This window comes from Balaenoptera acutorostrata, chromosome 10 (genome assembly GCF_949987535.1).
Source record: "Balaenoptera acutorostrata chromosome 10, mBalAcu1.1, whole genome shotgun sequence".
Classification (NCBI taxonomy): domain Eukaryota; kingdom Metazoa; phylum Chordata; class Mammalia; order Artiodactyla; family Balaenopteridae; genus Balaenoptera; species Balaenoptera acutorostrata.
In genome coordinates, this window is record NC_080073.1 from 48,391,794 (window position 1) to 48,408,206 (window position 16,413).

The 16,413-nt window shown below is 50.5% G+C and overlaps 1 protein-coding gene across 3 annotated transcripts in view; it reads right to left on the reverse strand.

Annotated features, from left to right (window-relative positions):
- ACVR2B (activin A receptor type 2B) overlaps positions 1–6,758 on the reverse strand; it is a 32,312-nt gene extending 25,554 nt beyond the window's left edge. The window contains exon 1 of one of the 3 annotated variants that reach the window (XM_007191461.2): positions 6,362–6,758. In XM_007191461.2, coding sequence (XP_007191523.2) covers positions 6,362–6,413 — 52 coding nt within the window. In that variant the 5' untranslated portion in view covers positions 6,414–6,758. Of the gene's footprint in view, positions 1–1,436; positions 1,917–6,361 lie in introns of those variants that run through there. The other 2 variants (XM_057555165.1, XM_057555164.1) reach the window with 2 other exon arrangements.
- Positions 6,759–16,413: the final 9,655 nt, after the last annotated feature.

Below are 16,413 nucleotides of genomic sequence, written 5' to 3' on the forward strand. Positions count from 1 at the left end.
ACACTGTGCATCACTATGCAAGCCAGAAGGAAAAAACATCCTGGCATCAACACTCAAGAGCGTCAGCTTCCAAGTCAGCCTCTTGTTTTCACTGGTTCAGGTCTAGGAGGTAAGCAGGGGCCCCTCCCTCTCCTCAGATGGACAGACAACAGCTGTCTGGTCACATCTTCCGAAATGCTGGGCCCAAGCCCCAGGAAGCAGCCTCCTCCATCCTCCAGCCAAGGGCTTGGGTTTCCAAGCAGCCTTCCTTTTCCTTCCCCAGAACTAATTTTAGCCTCCTTGGTTGTCAGAGTGGAACTGAAATAGTCGGCAGAGAAACGTTTGCAAACAAGAACATGCGCTGACCTCACAGAATGCCTCAGCTCCAGCCCAGAAACCAGGCAGAGGAGAAGTCCCACTGAGTGGCAGGCCCAGCCCCTAGAAGGCCCCTGGGAGGAGGAGTCACATGCGCCCACTGGGGCAAGCTTCCTTTCCAACCCCCAGTCCCAGCAATCACGTGCCCATGAATGAAAACACTCAGCTAGGGCTGCCAGTCCCTGAGAGAGTTCGAAAAAGGCACATGTATGTGTACAGCCAGACTGGGATAACCAGGGCCAGGCATGGGGCTGTCCAAATGCGGGAAGCCATGACTGATCCTGGGCCAGAGGAGGCACAGCTGACCCCCAAACAATCTCAGCCCGCGTTACCAGTCGGTTTCCAGTACCTACCATTGTCTCAGACAAAAACAGCACTGAGAAACTTTAAAAACAGACTCAGAAGAGGGCAGCAGCCTCTACTCTCCCCCATCCCCGCCCCCACCCAACAACCTGGGCATCCAGAAGCAGCACCGCCAGGACCTCAAGGACCAGGCACCTCTGGGGCTGGGATGGCAGGCCTCTGAGTCTGGTGGAGAAAGGCCGAAAAGGAAGCCCCAAACAAGGGGGTGGGTGTCTATTCCGGAACAAAGAACAGGTGACAGAATGGAAGGGAAGGGGAAAAAAATAAAGAATCCTGAGATGGCAACAAAGTCCAGTTTGGAAAGACTCCAAAAGAGATGGAAGCAGAGTCTCAACCCCAGCAAACAAACAAACAAACAAAAAACCTTTAAAATAAGCACTTCACCCACCAGCGACATTGAGAACTTGGAAACTGAAGCTTTTGGGAATGCCTCCTCCTACTCTAAGAAGCGTCTGTAATCCGTTGCCAGTTCAGCAAGCTGTGTTTTGCCGAGTTCAAGATCAGAGAGGAGACCCCATAAAGCTCCCCAGCCGAGCCACGAGTAGGTGGGGGGAGGAGCGGAGGACGAACAGGGGCTGCCAGCCTGCCAAGCACAACCAACAGGCGCCGGTAGAGATCAACCCCCGGGTCTGGGCCCGCGCGGTGCGGGCGCAGTCCCGTCTCCGGCCGTGCAGTCTACCGCACCTCCCCCCGGCCAGGGTGGAGCCGCGCACCCGTACCTTTGGGGAGAGGCGGCGCCCCCGCCCCAGGGTCCACGGGCTCGGAGCTCCAGGCCCAGGGCGGCGCCGCCGCCTCCCCAGGGCGCCCGGCGGCCAGCCCGCTTGCTGGGCTCGCCGGGGAGGGCATGCCCGGCGCTCCGCTAGGCCCGCGTCGGCTGCCAGGTGCGCGCACAGGGGCGCCGCGCGGCGCAGAGGCCCCGGGCCCTCGGGCGAGGCGCGCTGCGAACCTGGCGGCGCGGTCAGGGTGGTGGGCGGGGGCGGCAGGCAGGCTGCCCGGCCACCCACAATCGCCGCCTCCCTGAAACCCGAACCACTTCTGAGAAAACTCAAGGACGCCAGGATTCTCTCCTCGGTGGCCAGGACTCCCGAACCACGAGTTCGAACCAAACCCTGAGGCTGAAGCAGGAATCTCCTAGGCTTTTGAGGATCCAACCTCCCACCCTGAATCCGATGGGGGGGGGGGTGTGTGCGGCGGGGGGTGGTATTAGCCATTAACCCCACCGCCCACAACTCTCTGTCCCTTCAAAGGCATGAGAACATTCTAGATCAGGTTCTCAATCAGGTGATTTGTGCCCCCTCCACTCAGAGCATTTTCGGTTTTCGCGATTGGAAGTGCTACTAGCATTTAGCGGGTAGAGGCCAAGGGATACTGCTAAACATCCTACAATGCACAAGATGCCCTCCACCCCCGCCCCCCAACACACACACCAAAGAATCATGGGGTCCAAATTGTCAACAGTGTCAAGGCTGAGAAACGCTGCTCTAGAATGAGGTCTAGCCAGCCAGGATCCTGCCTGAGGGCTGTCTACCCAATGTCATTCTCAAAAGTATTCCCCAGACCAGCTCCCCCCGACCTAAGCCCCCAGATCCCAGGCCCTGGTAACAGGCCAGTATCTGCAAGTAGATCTAAACTCTGACCTGATGTCTCTCGGTCCTCACTTGCACTACCCTAAGCTCCCAGGTAGGAATACACAGGCACTCAGGGGAGGGCTTCCTGAAGGAAGGGGCGGGGATGGGGGGTGGGGGGTGGATCAGGGCTGGCATGTGAACACTGGGCAGGGTCACAAAAGGCAGAAGTAAAGGAGAAGTCATGCCCAGTGGCTAGAACAGGGTAGGTGGAGGCAGCAGTGTGGGAACTTGCCCAGTGCACAGCCCCCGGCCAGGACTGATACAATAGGCAGGGCAACCAGGGCAGACAGGCCTTCACGGAGTCCAATCCAGGGGGCCATAATTAGCTGGTATCAGTACAAACAGTGAGTGTGCACAAAGTATGTGCATACTCTCACATGGGTTCTCTTTCTTATTTGCATTTATTTTCTGGGGGGGAAGGGTCCACAGCTTTCATCAGATTCTCAAAGGGGCTCTCGGGCGAGGCGCGCTGCGATGGGCACTCTTCACTGGGCTCCCTAGAAAGGAAGTTCCTTAGGCGAAGTGCCAGGGGAAGTCCAGGTGCTATTTGGGAATTCAGATGCCCAGAAAGACCCTGCAGAGTAGTGCACCACAGCAGTCCACCCAAGCTGTGGGAGGCCATGGGGTTCCAGATCTTATGTCTTCACCCAGGTGGAGAGCCAGGGAGTCTGGGTGAGTTTCTTACATCATCTACCTTGGAAGCATCTCTAAGAGCTGAGGAGGGTGCCCACTCCTCCCAAAGGGCAGCCCAGCCAGCCAGCCAGGGCAGAGTCTGGAATTCTTAGCAGGTACAAGGACAGGTAGCAGAGGACACCCTTCCCCGGGGAAGGGCACCAACAGCCCATGACTCTGTGGTCTGTGTCCTTGACACCTACCACTACACTGGGCCTGAGGGTCACTTCACTCATTCCACACACACTTCTCCCCTGAGGAAATGGACAGTATCTTTGGGTCAGAGAGAAGCCCGCCCATGACGACAGCTTGGAGCAGTCAAGGCCTGCACTTCCCAATGTGACAGACAGGAATCAGGTCCTCCTCCCCAGCCAGTGGCTCCTGACATTTCACTCAGAACACTCTCCAACCCACAGGCCCTGATCTAAACCCCAAGTACAGAGACAGATGTCAGGAGTTCTTGCGGGATACACAGATGTGTGTCCGGGATATCCACTGCAAGGCAAGAGCCAAATGACTTGTTTCCCAAGGACACTGGGCCAAGCACAGAATACAGAAGACGTGCAAAACTAACTAACACTGATCTTGTAACAAGTACCCTGTACCATTACTGCAGCATCAATTCTGCCTTTTCTTTTAGGCCTGCACCATCCGATACGGTAGCCACTAGCCAAATGAGACTACTGAGCATCTGAAATGTGCAAAGTCTGAATTGAGATGTTCTGTAAGTATGAAATACACAGTGGATTTTTATGACAGTACAAAAAATGGAGAATGTCTGTTTTAATACTGATTACAAGTTGAAATGATTATTTTATATACATTAGGTTAAATAAAATATACCATTAAAGTTAATTTGACCTTGTCACGAACTGAATGCGTCCCCTCAAAATTCGTACGTTGAAATCCTAATGGCCAATGTGATGGTATTTGGAGATGGGGCCTTTGCAAAGGGTTAGACTGGTTCATGAGGGTGGAGCCCCCATGATGGGGTTAGTGGAAGAGGGAAAAAACCCCCACAATCCCCCCACCTCCCCACCCCAAGCACCAGGTAAGCCCATGTGAGGATGCAGTGAGAAGGCAGCCATCTGCAAGCCAGGAAGAGGACCCTCACCAAAACCTGACCATGCCGGCACACTGACCTCAGACTTCCAGTCTCCAGACTGTGAGAAAATAAGTTGTTGTTTAAGTCACACAATCAGCCCAAGGAGACTGAGACACACCTGTTTCTTTTCTTTTTATTAACATAACTACCAGAAAAATTTAAAGTTATATGTGTGGTTCACACTATATTTCTGTTGGACAGTGCTGTTCTAGATCTTCCTTCTACAAGGGCACTGTGTGCTGCAGGGGGTGTGGGTACTTCTAAACAGCAAGCCAGGAACTTGAAGGAAGGGTATCAAGGAAGTCAAAGGAACAGGAGGGCCAGCTCTGCTCCCACCTGGGCCTGTCGAGGCTCTTCCCATAGTTCTTCACAAGTCAGGGCAGTGGCCACCAAAGGACTGGCTGGTGTCACCACTAGAAACACCCAGTGACCCCCACTTTCCTCCAGGGCAGGAACACAGGTTGGTGGACTCTGTCCTAACTCTGGCTGCCCCACGTTGCAAGGTGCACTGCTGAGCACTGCCCAAGCCAGGGAAGAGGAGGGAAATACAGTCCTTCCAGGGGCCCAATCCCACCCTGCCCCGCATAATCAAGGAGGGACCTGAGACTGGCCAAGCCAGACGGAGATAATTAGGGAGAGGGTTTTGGTCTGAGGCTGTCCTTGTCCTGGGAGGAGGCCCCCTCTGCAGACATGGTCTTGGAAAAGCCCAGCACCTCCAGGAGGGATCCAGAGACAGTCAGGTGAGCTGCTGCGTGCCTAGTAAGTCGTCTGGCTGCAGCCCTTCCCTCTAGAGGCCAACGCCTTCCTTTCACTTCAGAGATCTCCTTCCTGGGGAGAAGCACCTCAAAGCAGCACTTAAAAGGCAGAGAAAGGAACAGGTTCAACACCACCAACTCTCTGCATCTACGACACAGGAAATAGCTCCAAAAGACCCATGACACCCCTTCCATATTGTGCCCAGGTACCAATAAGGGGTCTCTGTCCTCTGGTCGCTGCACTCAGGCGACGCAGCTCCAAAGCCCCACTCGGAGAACTCACTTGCCTTCGGTGCAGACAGCTAAACCCTGCTACACTGCAAAGGAGGCGCGTAGAGCGCGAGTGGGGATGAGATGGAGATGCGCGTTCCCCACCCACGCAGCAGCCGGGGGATCCCAGCCCCGCCCCTGCACGCCCGGCCCCGCCCTTCGCGGGTTTCCCAGACTCTACGCTGCTGCCACCGCGGGCGGCTGGGGACCCGCGCTGCATGTGTAATGGGGGCTGGGAACAAAGACGCGCAGGACCAGGCTCCCGGGCTGCCGCACACCCGCCTCTGAGACCGCCCCGGGCTGCTCCCTGGAGCTTTAATGCGCGGCTCCCCACGCTTCCCAGGGCTGCCCGGAGCCGTCCGGAGCCGAGCGCGGAGCCCGTCCCTGCGCGCACACTGGAGTAGGGCGCGTCCCAGCACCGCTAGAAGAGGAAAATCAGTGCTTCGGCCTGGGGGAAAAGCGGTCTCCCAGCGGAACTCCGCGTTTATACACCCGCAACCACACACCCTCAAACACCCGCGCGCGAGCCGAGAGCTGGCCGCGAGGGTCACCCACCCCCGCCACGTGCTTCCCGGAGGCCAGAACGAATAGGGACCTGTTGGTTTGTCTTCTCGCCCCACCTCCCCTCCCAGGAGGCCAAAACAAAGCAGTCCCTCGGGGTGGCCGCACCTCGCGTCCCGGGGCGCCGCAGGGAAAGCGGGCGCAGGTAGGAGCTGGCGCCAACGGCGCGCCTCCGGGGGAACACCACGCAGACGCTGCTGGGATGGGGTGCAAGGGACTCCTCCGGGCTGTGTGAAGCGGCCCGCGTCGCTTCGCTACACCTAGTGGCTCTGAGGGTCAAGCAATCCTGCCCCCAGCCGCTGCTGCACCTACAATCCCGCTACCCCCGTATTAGATCTGACCGCCCCGCTTGGCCACCTTCCTCAAGCTTGGGATTTTCTCTCACTCTCCCTCGGTTCCACGCACCCGTGTAGCCTGAACCCCGACCCTGGGGTCGCCTCCGCGAACCGGAGCCCCGCAGACCGCCGCACAGGCAAGATCATCCCCCCAAGATCAGCGAGCAGGGCGCCCCGCGCGCCCCCCGTCCCCGCCCCGGGAGATGCAAGCTGGGTACAGGTGGTGCGGCGAGGAGGCCGCGGGCCCGCCCTTTGTTGGTAAACACCGCACGGCGCCAGAAGCCGCCCCGCGCCCCCCACGCCGCGCCCCGTCCTTACCGGCGCACAGCGATCCCCAGAGGAGGGCGAGGGCCGCCCAGGGCGCCCTCATGTTCCGCGGCGCCGCCCCGCGGACACCCGGAGCCCGCGGGCAGGGCCGCGCGGCGCTCCCGGGGCGCGCAGGGCCCGGCGGCGGCTGCGCTCTCCTTCCCGCTCCTTCCTTCGGTCTTGTTCCCCGCGCGCTTCCCGAGCCTTCGTCCCCGGGCAGCGTGCAGGCTCCAAGGGCCGGACGGCGGGGCCGGGCTCAGGGCCACTGCGGACGACGCAGGCTTCGGCCCGGGCTCCGGGGCGACGCGGGGGCCGGGGGGCGGCGGCGGGGCGCAGGCCGGGGCGCGCCCGACTCAGGCATAGCGCGGCGGGGCTGGGCCCGGGCCCGGGGCGCAGGGGCCGAGTCCGGAGGGGCCATGAACGGGGGGAGGGGTGGGGGGAGGGGAGCTGAACCGAGTCCAAAATGGCTCCTGAGCCGCGGCCGCGGAGCCGAGCCAGCGGGGAAACCCGGATGTTGGATACAAAGAGGCGGGCGAGCTGGGAGGGGAGGGGGGGGAGGCGGGCCCTCCGGCCGCGTGGTCCGCGCCCCCCTCAGGGGCGGGGCCCCAGAGAAACAACAACACGGAGGCCCCGCCCCACGCCCGCGCCGTTCCCGAGGCGCGTGCAAACCGCAGGACTGGAGGGCGAGGCAGGGCGAGCTGGCAGAGATCGCGGTTTGGGCCCGGGACTCCGGGACCCAGGGACCCCGGGACCCCGGGGCCGCGGCACCGGGATTCTTGCTTCGTGCGCTGGCTGGAGCCCACGCTCCCGAAGGCAGCCTGCCGTGCGACCCCTGAGTGCTGGGCCGCCCCCGGACTCTGGCCTGAATTCCTCTCTGCGCCACCGTTTCCCCACCTGAGATGGGGGTCACAGTGAACCACAGGAGTCGTGTCTTTATTGATGGGTGAACTACTCGGCAGAAAAAAGTCTGATTTCTCTGAAATGACAAGTGGTCCCCCACGTCTGCAACCCAACCCCCCGCCCACACACACACAAAGGCACAGCTGGGGATCTTGGAATTGGACCCATCCAAGTGAGAGAGGGTGCGAGCCCCGCCCCGCAGAGCAGCAGCAGGTGGAAAAAGGCCTCTAGCAACTTGCTTCTTTACCCTTACCCGAAATGTTCTAAGCACTGCCACCCACCTGCGCTCCCCACCCCTGCACTCTGCACCTTCAAAACTTCTCAGTTGCCTCTCGTCCCCGCAGTTGAACTTGTCTAGCGAATGTCTCCGCTATCCTCTTCACTCTCCAGCTTCCTCCTTGGGGGCCTGTTGTTCTCTGTCTCAGATTCCACAGTCCTTACCACAATCAGAGCTTGGGAGCGGGCATGCTGAGGCTCCCAGCTCAAGAGAGAAAGCCCCCTCACAGCTCGGGGATGAGGCGCAGAACCCTCGGATACAGAAATTGTCCTCCCGCCTCTCCTGATTTGCCACAGCCTCTCTCGGAGCAGGGCAAGAGCGGCCAGGCAGGAGGTGGTGCCTGGAAGTCTGAGTTGTTTCACTTCTGAGCCTCAGTTTCCTTCTACAGAAAGTGAGGAGAGGACGTCCCTGGTGGTCCAGTGGCTAAGATGCCGCGCTCCCAATGCAGGGGGCCCAGGTTCAATCCCTGGCCACCGAACTAGAGCCCACATGCCGTAACTAAGAGTTCACATGCCGCAACTAAAAAGATCCCACACGCCACAACTAAAGATCCCACATGCCACAACTAAGATCCAGCGCAGCTAAATAAAAAAGTATTTAAAAAAAAAAAGAAAGAAAGAAAGTGAGGAGGCTAAATAAATAAGGGGGGAAATGTGAGGAGGCTGGATTCCTTCCATGCTTTGCATTATTTTAAATAGCAGGAATCTTATTCAAACGAAATCTTATGTAAAACTCCACCTTGTAGAACGTTTATTGCCTTGATTGAAGTTGAAACGAGGGTCCACCACCCTCAGTTTCCACAGCACCAGGAACACCTCAGGGACCACACTTTGGAGTCACTGATAGACTATAGGAGGCTATACTGATAGACGCCTGATGGCAAGGAAAGCAACTATGTCTTTTCTAGGGAAGATAAGTCACTGCTTCCTTCCTACTGGAAGGTAGCGACTATAATCCGTGCGCCAACAATTAGATTGGCTGGTTCTTCTCTTCTACTTCACATCAAGTCGGGTATCACAATAAAGGCTCAGGGTGGTCCGACTTGCCAACACATATGTGTCTTCCACCCTGACATCTCTGGGAACTCCAAATTTGTATAACCAACTCCCTACTTGACATCTCTATTGGGCAGCCTATCAGGTATCTCGAAATTGCCCTAGCTAAAGCAGAGTTCCTCATTTACCCCATAAAGCTACTCCTCCAGTTGTCCCTGTCTGAATCAATGGCATAACCAGCCAATTGCTCAAATTGAAATTTTATGTCATTCTTGATTCCTCCCATATTCAGTCCATCAGCAAGTTGGTTTCAAAAACACATCCACGGGGGCTTCCCTGGTGGCGCAGTGGTTGAGAATCTGCCTGCCAATGCAGGGGACACGGGTTCGAGCCCTGGTCTGGGAAGATCCCACATGCCACGGAGCAACTAGGCCCGTGAGCCACAACTACTGAGCCTGCGCGTCTGGAGCCTGTGCTCCGCAACAAGAGAGGCCGCGATAGTGAGAGGCCCGCGCACCGCGATGAAGAGTGGCCCCCGCTCGCCGCAACTAGAGAAAGCCCTCACACAGAAACGTAGACCCAACACAGCCAAAAATAAAAAATAAATAAATAAAATTTAAAATTAAAAAAAAAAAGCCATCCACTGAAAGAATAAATTAAAAAAAAAAAAAAACACACATCCACGGGCTTCAGGAAGCCACGGGAGGATTTGAAGGGGCGAAATGTGAAGTGAGTTCCATTTTAAAAGATCATTTCAGTTGCTATGTAGAAGATATATTTTAGCCGGGCGAGAATGAAAGCAGGTGACAAGTCACGATCACTTTCAGTTCACTGCTGTTGCAGTGGTCCACATGTGAGATGCTGGGTAGTGATAGTATATATGGAAGAGAACTGGCTTGATGCTGGATGTGTTGGGGTTTTTTTGTTTGTTTTTTAAAATTTATTTTTGGTTGCATTGGGTCTTTGTTACTGCGCACAGGCTTTCTCTAGTTGCAGCGAGCGGGGGTTGCTCTTTGTTGCGGTGCACGGGCTTCTCATTGTGGTGGATTCTCTTGTTGTGGAGCATGGGTTCTTGGTGCGCGGGCTTCAGCAGTTGTGGCACGTGGGCTCAGTAGTTGTGGCTCGTGGGCTCACTAGTTGTGGCTCGTGGGCTCTAGAGCGCAGGCTCAGTAGTTGTGGCGCACGGGCTTAGTTGCTCCGCAGCATGTGGGATCTTCCCGGACCAGGGATTGAACCTGTATCCCCTGCATTGGCAGGCGGATTCTTAACCATTGCGCCACCAGGGAAGTCCAATAAACTCTTAAAGTAACCACAATTTTTGTAATTTTATTTGGAGACCTCTTCACTTAAATACACAGAAGTGGCCCCAGCCTCTCTCAGCTCCTGAAAGGCCCTTGGTTAGAGATATGCCACAGTGGGTAATTATGAGAAATACAGGGCGATATACATTAGTATATATTAGTGGGTAATTTAGGTACAGCAATACATTAAACAAGGTCAGGGGGTACCATTAATAGGATGGGTGCATGGCTTTTTTGGCAAATACAATTCCCCCAAAACTTATCCATTTATTTGCAATCTGTCCCATGTGCCGTCAACATCAAAAGTTATTTCCCAGACATTTCAAACTGTTTTCTTTTCTACCTTGCCCCCATAGTTCTTCTTCCCACCCTCTCTCTTAACAATGGTGGCTACCTTGAGGTCAACTAAATTGTCTTGGATGGAAAGGTAACTGTCGGGCTTCCCTGGTGGCGCAGTGGTTGAGAATCTGCCTGCTAATGCAGGGGACACGGGTTCGAGCCCTGGTCTGGGAAGATCCCACATGCCACGGAGCAGCTGGGCCCGTGAGCCACAATTGCTGAGCCTGCGCGTCTGGAGCCTGTGCCCCGCGACGGGAGGGGCCGCGATAGAGAAAGGCCCGCGCACCGCGATGAAGAGCGGTCCCCGCACCGCGATGAAGAGTGGCCCCCGCTTGCCGCAACTGGAGAAAGCCCTCGCACGAACCGAAGACCCAACACAGCCAAAAATAAATAAATAAATAAAATAAAATCAAGTAAAACTTTAAAAAAAAAAAAAAAAAAAAAGAAAGGTAACTGTCTATAACTCTCAAAACAGATTAGGTTATGCTGTGCTAATGGAAAATCCCCAAACCCCAGTGGCTCAAAACAACAAAATTTATTTCTCACTCATACTGCGTGTCCATTGGGGGTCACCAAGCAAGCTGTACTCATTATAATAACTTAGGGACACGGGCTAATGGAGGCAACATTTTGATACGTGCTTCTTTACTGCAGAGACAGGGGAAAGAGAGCCTGGTAAATTACATCCAAGCTCTTAAGATTTCTACCAGATTCCGAGAAGATGGGGGCTAGGTTGGTGGCTGCATAGCTTTTGAATCTTCCAAAATTCTCACAGAGCAACTACATAGAAGAAAACAAACAAACAAAAAAAAAACCCCAGAAAATCCATGTACATTTACAATAAAACTAGGTGACAAGGTTTCCCCCAAAACACCAAAATACAAGCAAATGGAGACAACTACAAACTATCAACAGCAATAAAAGATTCATGGAGTAGCATCTGTACAAGGGGAAGCTGAGGAACAGGGTGGAAGAGGTACCTGGGAAAAACAGAATCCCAAAATAGCTAAGAGGTATTCATTGGAAAGCATGGCTCAATAACTTTAGAACAGTAGGTGAAACTAGGAGGGGTTTTCTCCAACCCAATAGCAAGTGAATGCAAAGAGACTCTGGTAAGAATAGAAAGAGCTAGAACAGTCTGTCCCTGTGCACTCTTAAAACTGACCAGCCAAGCCTCCCTTTTAGGTCAGGCTCCTCCAAGGAGGAGAAACTTCTAGAAGTGGAACCAAAATCAAGCTGGATAAGATGTTTTACTTCCAGCCATCATGCAGTAGCTGGAACGGTATTTGCCCTTTGGAGCCATAACAAGAAAACCGGACAAAATATAGGAGGCAACTGTTTGTTTCTGGACCTTGTACAATCCTCTAATCCCTGGGAAAAAAAAGACAGTCAAAGTGAGGCTTATGATTGCCCCTGCTTTCTGCCTGGAGACAAATTCCAGTCCACAATGCAGGAAGTGCATCCCAAGCAGAGCCTGGCAACCTTGTCGAGTTGGGGACAGAGAGAGAGGTTGGAGATCGGGAGATGGGGAAGGCTGCAGCAAACTGAAGGGGCAGAGTACAGAGTGGAGGGAGCTGCAGAGAGAAAGCTGGAGGTCTTGCAGAAGAGTCTCCTTGGGGCTTTTGCTGAATTCTAGGTTTCACATACATAGAATGAAACTCCATGAGGCGAGGGAAGAAAGAAAGCAAGCTGAATAGTTCCAAGACTGGCACAGGATAGTTTTTAGTTCTAACCAGCCAAAGTGGAAAGTCCTCAGTGAGGACACTGAGAGTAAAGACTCAGAGGGTCACTCCATGGCAGTGGAGCTAAACTAGCCCTAGAATCAAGGCTACTGTAAGCCCACACTACCAAGCTTTGAAATGATCAAGCTGATCTATAAGTAACTTAAATACCTACCAGACAACAGGTCAACACTTTTTAAAGGAATTTAACAAATCTGGCACTGTATAATAAAAAAATTTAATTAAAAAATGTTTTTAAATTACTAGATGTGAGAGGAGGCAGGAAAATATGACCCATCAGGAGAAAAATCAGTCAATAGAAACAGAAATGACATAGATGATGTCATTACCAGTTAAGGATTTTTAAAAAGCTATTATAAATATGCTGAAAGATTTCTGGGAAAAGTGAACATAATGAAGAGAGAACAAAATATCTCAGAAATGGACTTTCTAGAGAGAAAATAACTACAGTGTCTTTCTAAAAAAAGATTAATTAGGTGGAATTACCATTTTTTCCTGTTTTCCTAATGCGTGATCTCATCTTCACTACTTCTTCTGTTTTTTTGTTCACTAGTTTATTATTATTACTGCTTTTTGAGTTGTATTTTTAATTCATTTAACTCTTACACTTTTATTTGTACCAATGTTACTGCATTTTAAAGCTATACTTCACCTATCACTGCTTTAATTATATCCCATAGATTTCATTATGTCTTTTTTTTTTTGGCTGCACCATGCGGCTTGCAGGATCTTACTTCCCTGACCAGGGATCGAACCCAGGTCCTGGCAGTGAAAGCACCGAGTCCTAACCACTGGACCGCCAGGGAATTTGCTCAGTCATTTTTTTAGATGCTCTGTAATTTTGGGTTATAGTTTCCCTTTGCCCTAGTACTTTCATAGAAAGTATGGATGGGACTTTAAAAATATTTTATTAATTTCTCATTCTATTCTGATTAAAGAAGATGGTATTATTTCTGTTTTGTGGAAATTATAGAAGTTTTCTCTGTGGTATATAGTAAATATTCATTTTTTTGGTGAGTGAGAATAATAGGTGTATTCTCTATTATTTATTTATTACTCCCTATTATAAGGTGCAAAGTAGTCTCTTCAGAAGACATATAGATTCTGTTGGAATCTATAGGTGGGAATCAAAGAATTTCATTTAAAGTTGACAAGCCAAATCATTGAGGCTGTAACATTCATAACTCATATATCTTCACTGTGAATCATGGCTTTTAGCATTATAGTGTCCTTCTTTGTCTTGTCTTTTTCCCGAATTCTACCTTGTCAGATATTGAAATTGTAAGCTTTGCTTTTTATAATTTGTATTTGCCTGGTATATTTTTGTCCACCCCTTTACTTTTTAGCCTTTCTGGATCACTTATTTTAGGTGTGTCTCTTGTAAATAATAGACGGTAAGATGTTAGTTTGTAAGCCAAGCTGAACTTTTTTTTAAAATGATGAGTTGAGTTTTCATTTACTAATACGACTCATATGCTTGTCCTTATTACGTTCACTCAGTATATGATGCTACATTTACTCCCTTTTTCCTTATTTAAGCGTTGATATTTGGTTTGTCAGCTTGAAATGATGTTCTTTGACTTGCACATATTGCCTTTGCAACAGAGCTCTTTGTACTGTCTTTTTCCTTCTTTTTGATTTATTTAGTTATGTTACTTCTACTGTGTCAAAGCACATGCCATTTGATACTCTTCCACCCTTATCCCCACTTTCACTTTGGTCTTAGATCTAAAACTATTCAATGCTCACTACCAGTCCTTTTGCTGAAGTTTCCCCAATCATCTCCTAGCTGGATGAAGCTTGTTTTAGTAGAATCCTAAGGGGGTTATGAGTACAATATTTCCTGAGCTCTTTTTAAACATCCTTGATACTTAAAGGGCAGCTTAGCTGGACACAAACACTTGGTTCATATTTTTTCTTTGAGTTTCTTGAAAATGTTGCTCCCTTGCTACTTGCTTTTTGAAAAGTTTGATGCCAACCTGATCTTTCCTGTGTAAGAGACTAGGCCTTTTGGCCTACAGAATATTCCCCCTCACCTTCAAAGTGTAATAGTTTGCTAGGATGTGTCTCAGTTGATCATTCTGGGTCAATTTTCCAAGTAACAAGATAGGCCCTTTCAAGATATAGATTCAGGAACTTCCCTGGTGGTCCAGTGGCTAAGACTCCACGCTCCCAATGCAGGGGGCCCAAGTTCTATCCCTAGTCAGAACATGCCACAACTAAGACCCGATGCAGCCAAATAAATAAATAAATATATTTTAAAAAAAGATATGGATTCAGGTCTTTTGTTTTTAGGAATTTCTCTTGGGTTAGTTTTAAGTATTAACCCTGTTCCATTGTCTTATATTTTAGCTTCAAGAGCTCCAACTTTAACTGTGTTAGTTTTTCTTTGCCTGTCTTCTTTGTCTATCATTTTCTTTCTGGGCCTTCCCAGCTCTTCCTTTATGTTGTTTTTGCTGTCTTAGCTTTTTTCATTCCTATCTTCTATATGCTTTATGGTACTTGCAGTCGTTCCTATTTTCATTTGGGTATGTTGTAATGTAGTCTTCATTATCTAGGGTGATTTTACCTTTTTGTTCAAATTCTTTCCCAAGTTTGGTCAGTTCTCTTTCCATATATGCTTGTTGATTTTTCATTTTTACTCTGAGTTTCTGAATTTCTGACCTGTGGTATTCTTTCACAGCCACCATTGTTTTTTATTTTAAAGTTCATGTTGGAGGGTTGTTATAGTTTACACTCTTTGTTCCTTTTTATTTGGTGTATTTCATTAGCTTGAAAAGTTATGATTCTCACTTTGTTTTCTTCCCATATTTGTGTAAATAGTGAGTTCCTTTTTCTATTTATGTTGACGTCCTTGTAATAATGGGCAACTCTATGGGGGCAGGGGTAAAATGGGGAATGGATTGAGTGGCTTTCTGTTTCTTAGTAGAAAAGAGACCTTTTATTGTTGGCCAATAATGTAATTTCTTTTTTTTTTTAATCAGTCATCAATTTAAAAAAAAATTTTTTTAATTTATTATTTATATTTTTGGCCGTGTTGGGTCTTCGTTTCTGTGCGAGGGCTTTCTCCAGTTGCAGCAAGTGGGGGCCACTCTTCATCGCGGCGTGCGGGCCTCTCACTATCGCGGCCTCTCTTGTTGCGGAGCAGAGGCTCCAGACGCTCAGGCTCAGCAGTTGTGGCTCACAGGCCCAGTTGCTCCACGGCATGTGGGATCTTCCCAGACCAGGGCTAGAACCCGTGTCCCCTGCATTGGCAGGCAGACTCTCAACCACTGCGCCACCAAGGAAGCCCCAGTCATCAATTTTATACACAACAGTGTATACATGTCAATCCCAATCACCCAATTCAGCACACCACCATCCCCACCCACCGCGGTTTTCCCCCCTTGGTGTCCATACGTTTGTTCTCTACATCTGTGTCTCAACTTCTGCCCTGCAAACCGGTTCATCTGTACCATTTTTCTAGGTTCCACATACATGCGTGAATATACAATATTTGTTTTTTCTCTTTCTGACTTACTTCACTCTGTATGACAGTCTCTAGATCCATCCACGTCTCAACAAATGACTCAATTTCATTCCTTTTTATGGCTGAGTAATATACCATTATATATATGTACCACAACTTCTTTATCCATTCGTCTGTCGATGGGCATTTAGGTTGCTTCCATGACCTGGCTATTGTAAATAGTGCTGCAATGAACATTGGGGTGCACGTGTCTTTTTTTTTTTTTTAATAATTTTTTAAAATTAATTAATTAATTAATTTATTTTTATGGCTGTGTTGCGTCTTCGTTTCTGGGCGAGGGCTTTCTCTAGTTGTGGCAAGCGGGGGTCACTCTTCATCGTGGTGCACGGGCCTCTCACTGTCACGGCCTCTGCTGTTGCGGAGCACAGGCTCCAGACGCGCAGGCTCAGTAATTGTGGCTCACGGGCCCAGCCGCTCCGCGGCACGTGGGATCCTCCCAGACCAGGGCTCGAACCCATGCCCCCTGCATTGGCAGGCAGATTCTCAACCACTGCACCACCAGGGAAGCCCCTGCATGTGTCTTTTTGAATTACAGTTTTCTCTGGGTATATGCCCAGTAGTGGGATTGCTGGATCATATGGTAATTCTATTTTTAGTTTTTTAAGGAACCTCCATACTGTTCTCCATAGTGGCTGTATCAATTTACATTCCCACCAACAGTGCAAGAGGGTTCCCTTTTCTCCGCACCCTCTCCAGAATTTGTTGTTTGTAGATTTTCTGATGATGCCTATTCTAACTGGTGTGAGGTGATACCTCATTGTAGTTTTGATTTGCATTTCTCTAATAATTAGTGATGTTGAGCATCTTTTCATGTGCTTCTTGGCCATCTGTATGTCTTCTTTGGAGAAATGTCTATTTAGGTCTTCTGCCCATTTTTGGATTGGGGTATTTCTTTCTTTAATATTGAGCTGAATGAGCTGTTTATATATTTTGGAGATTAATCCTCTGTCCGTTGATTCGTTTGCAAATATTTTCTCCCAT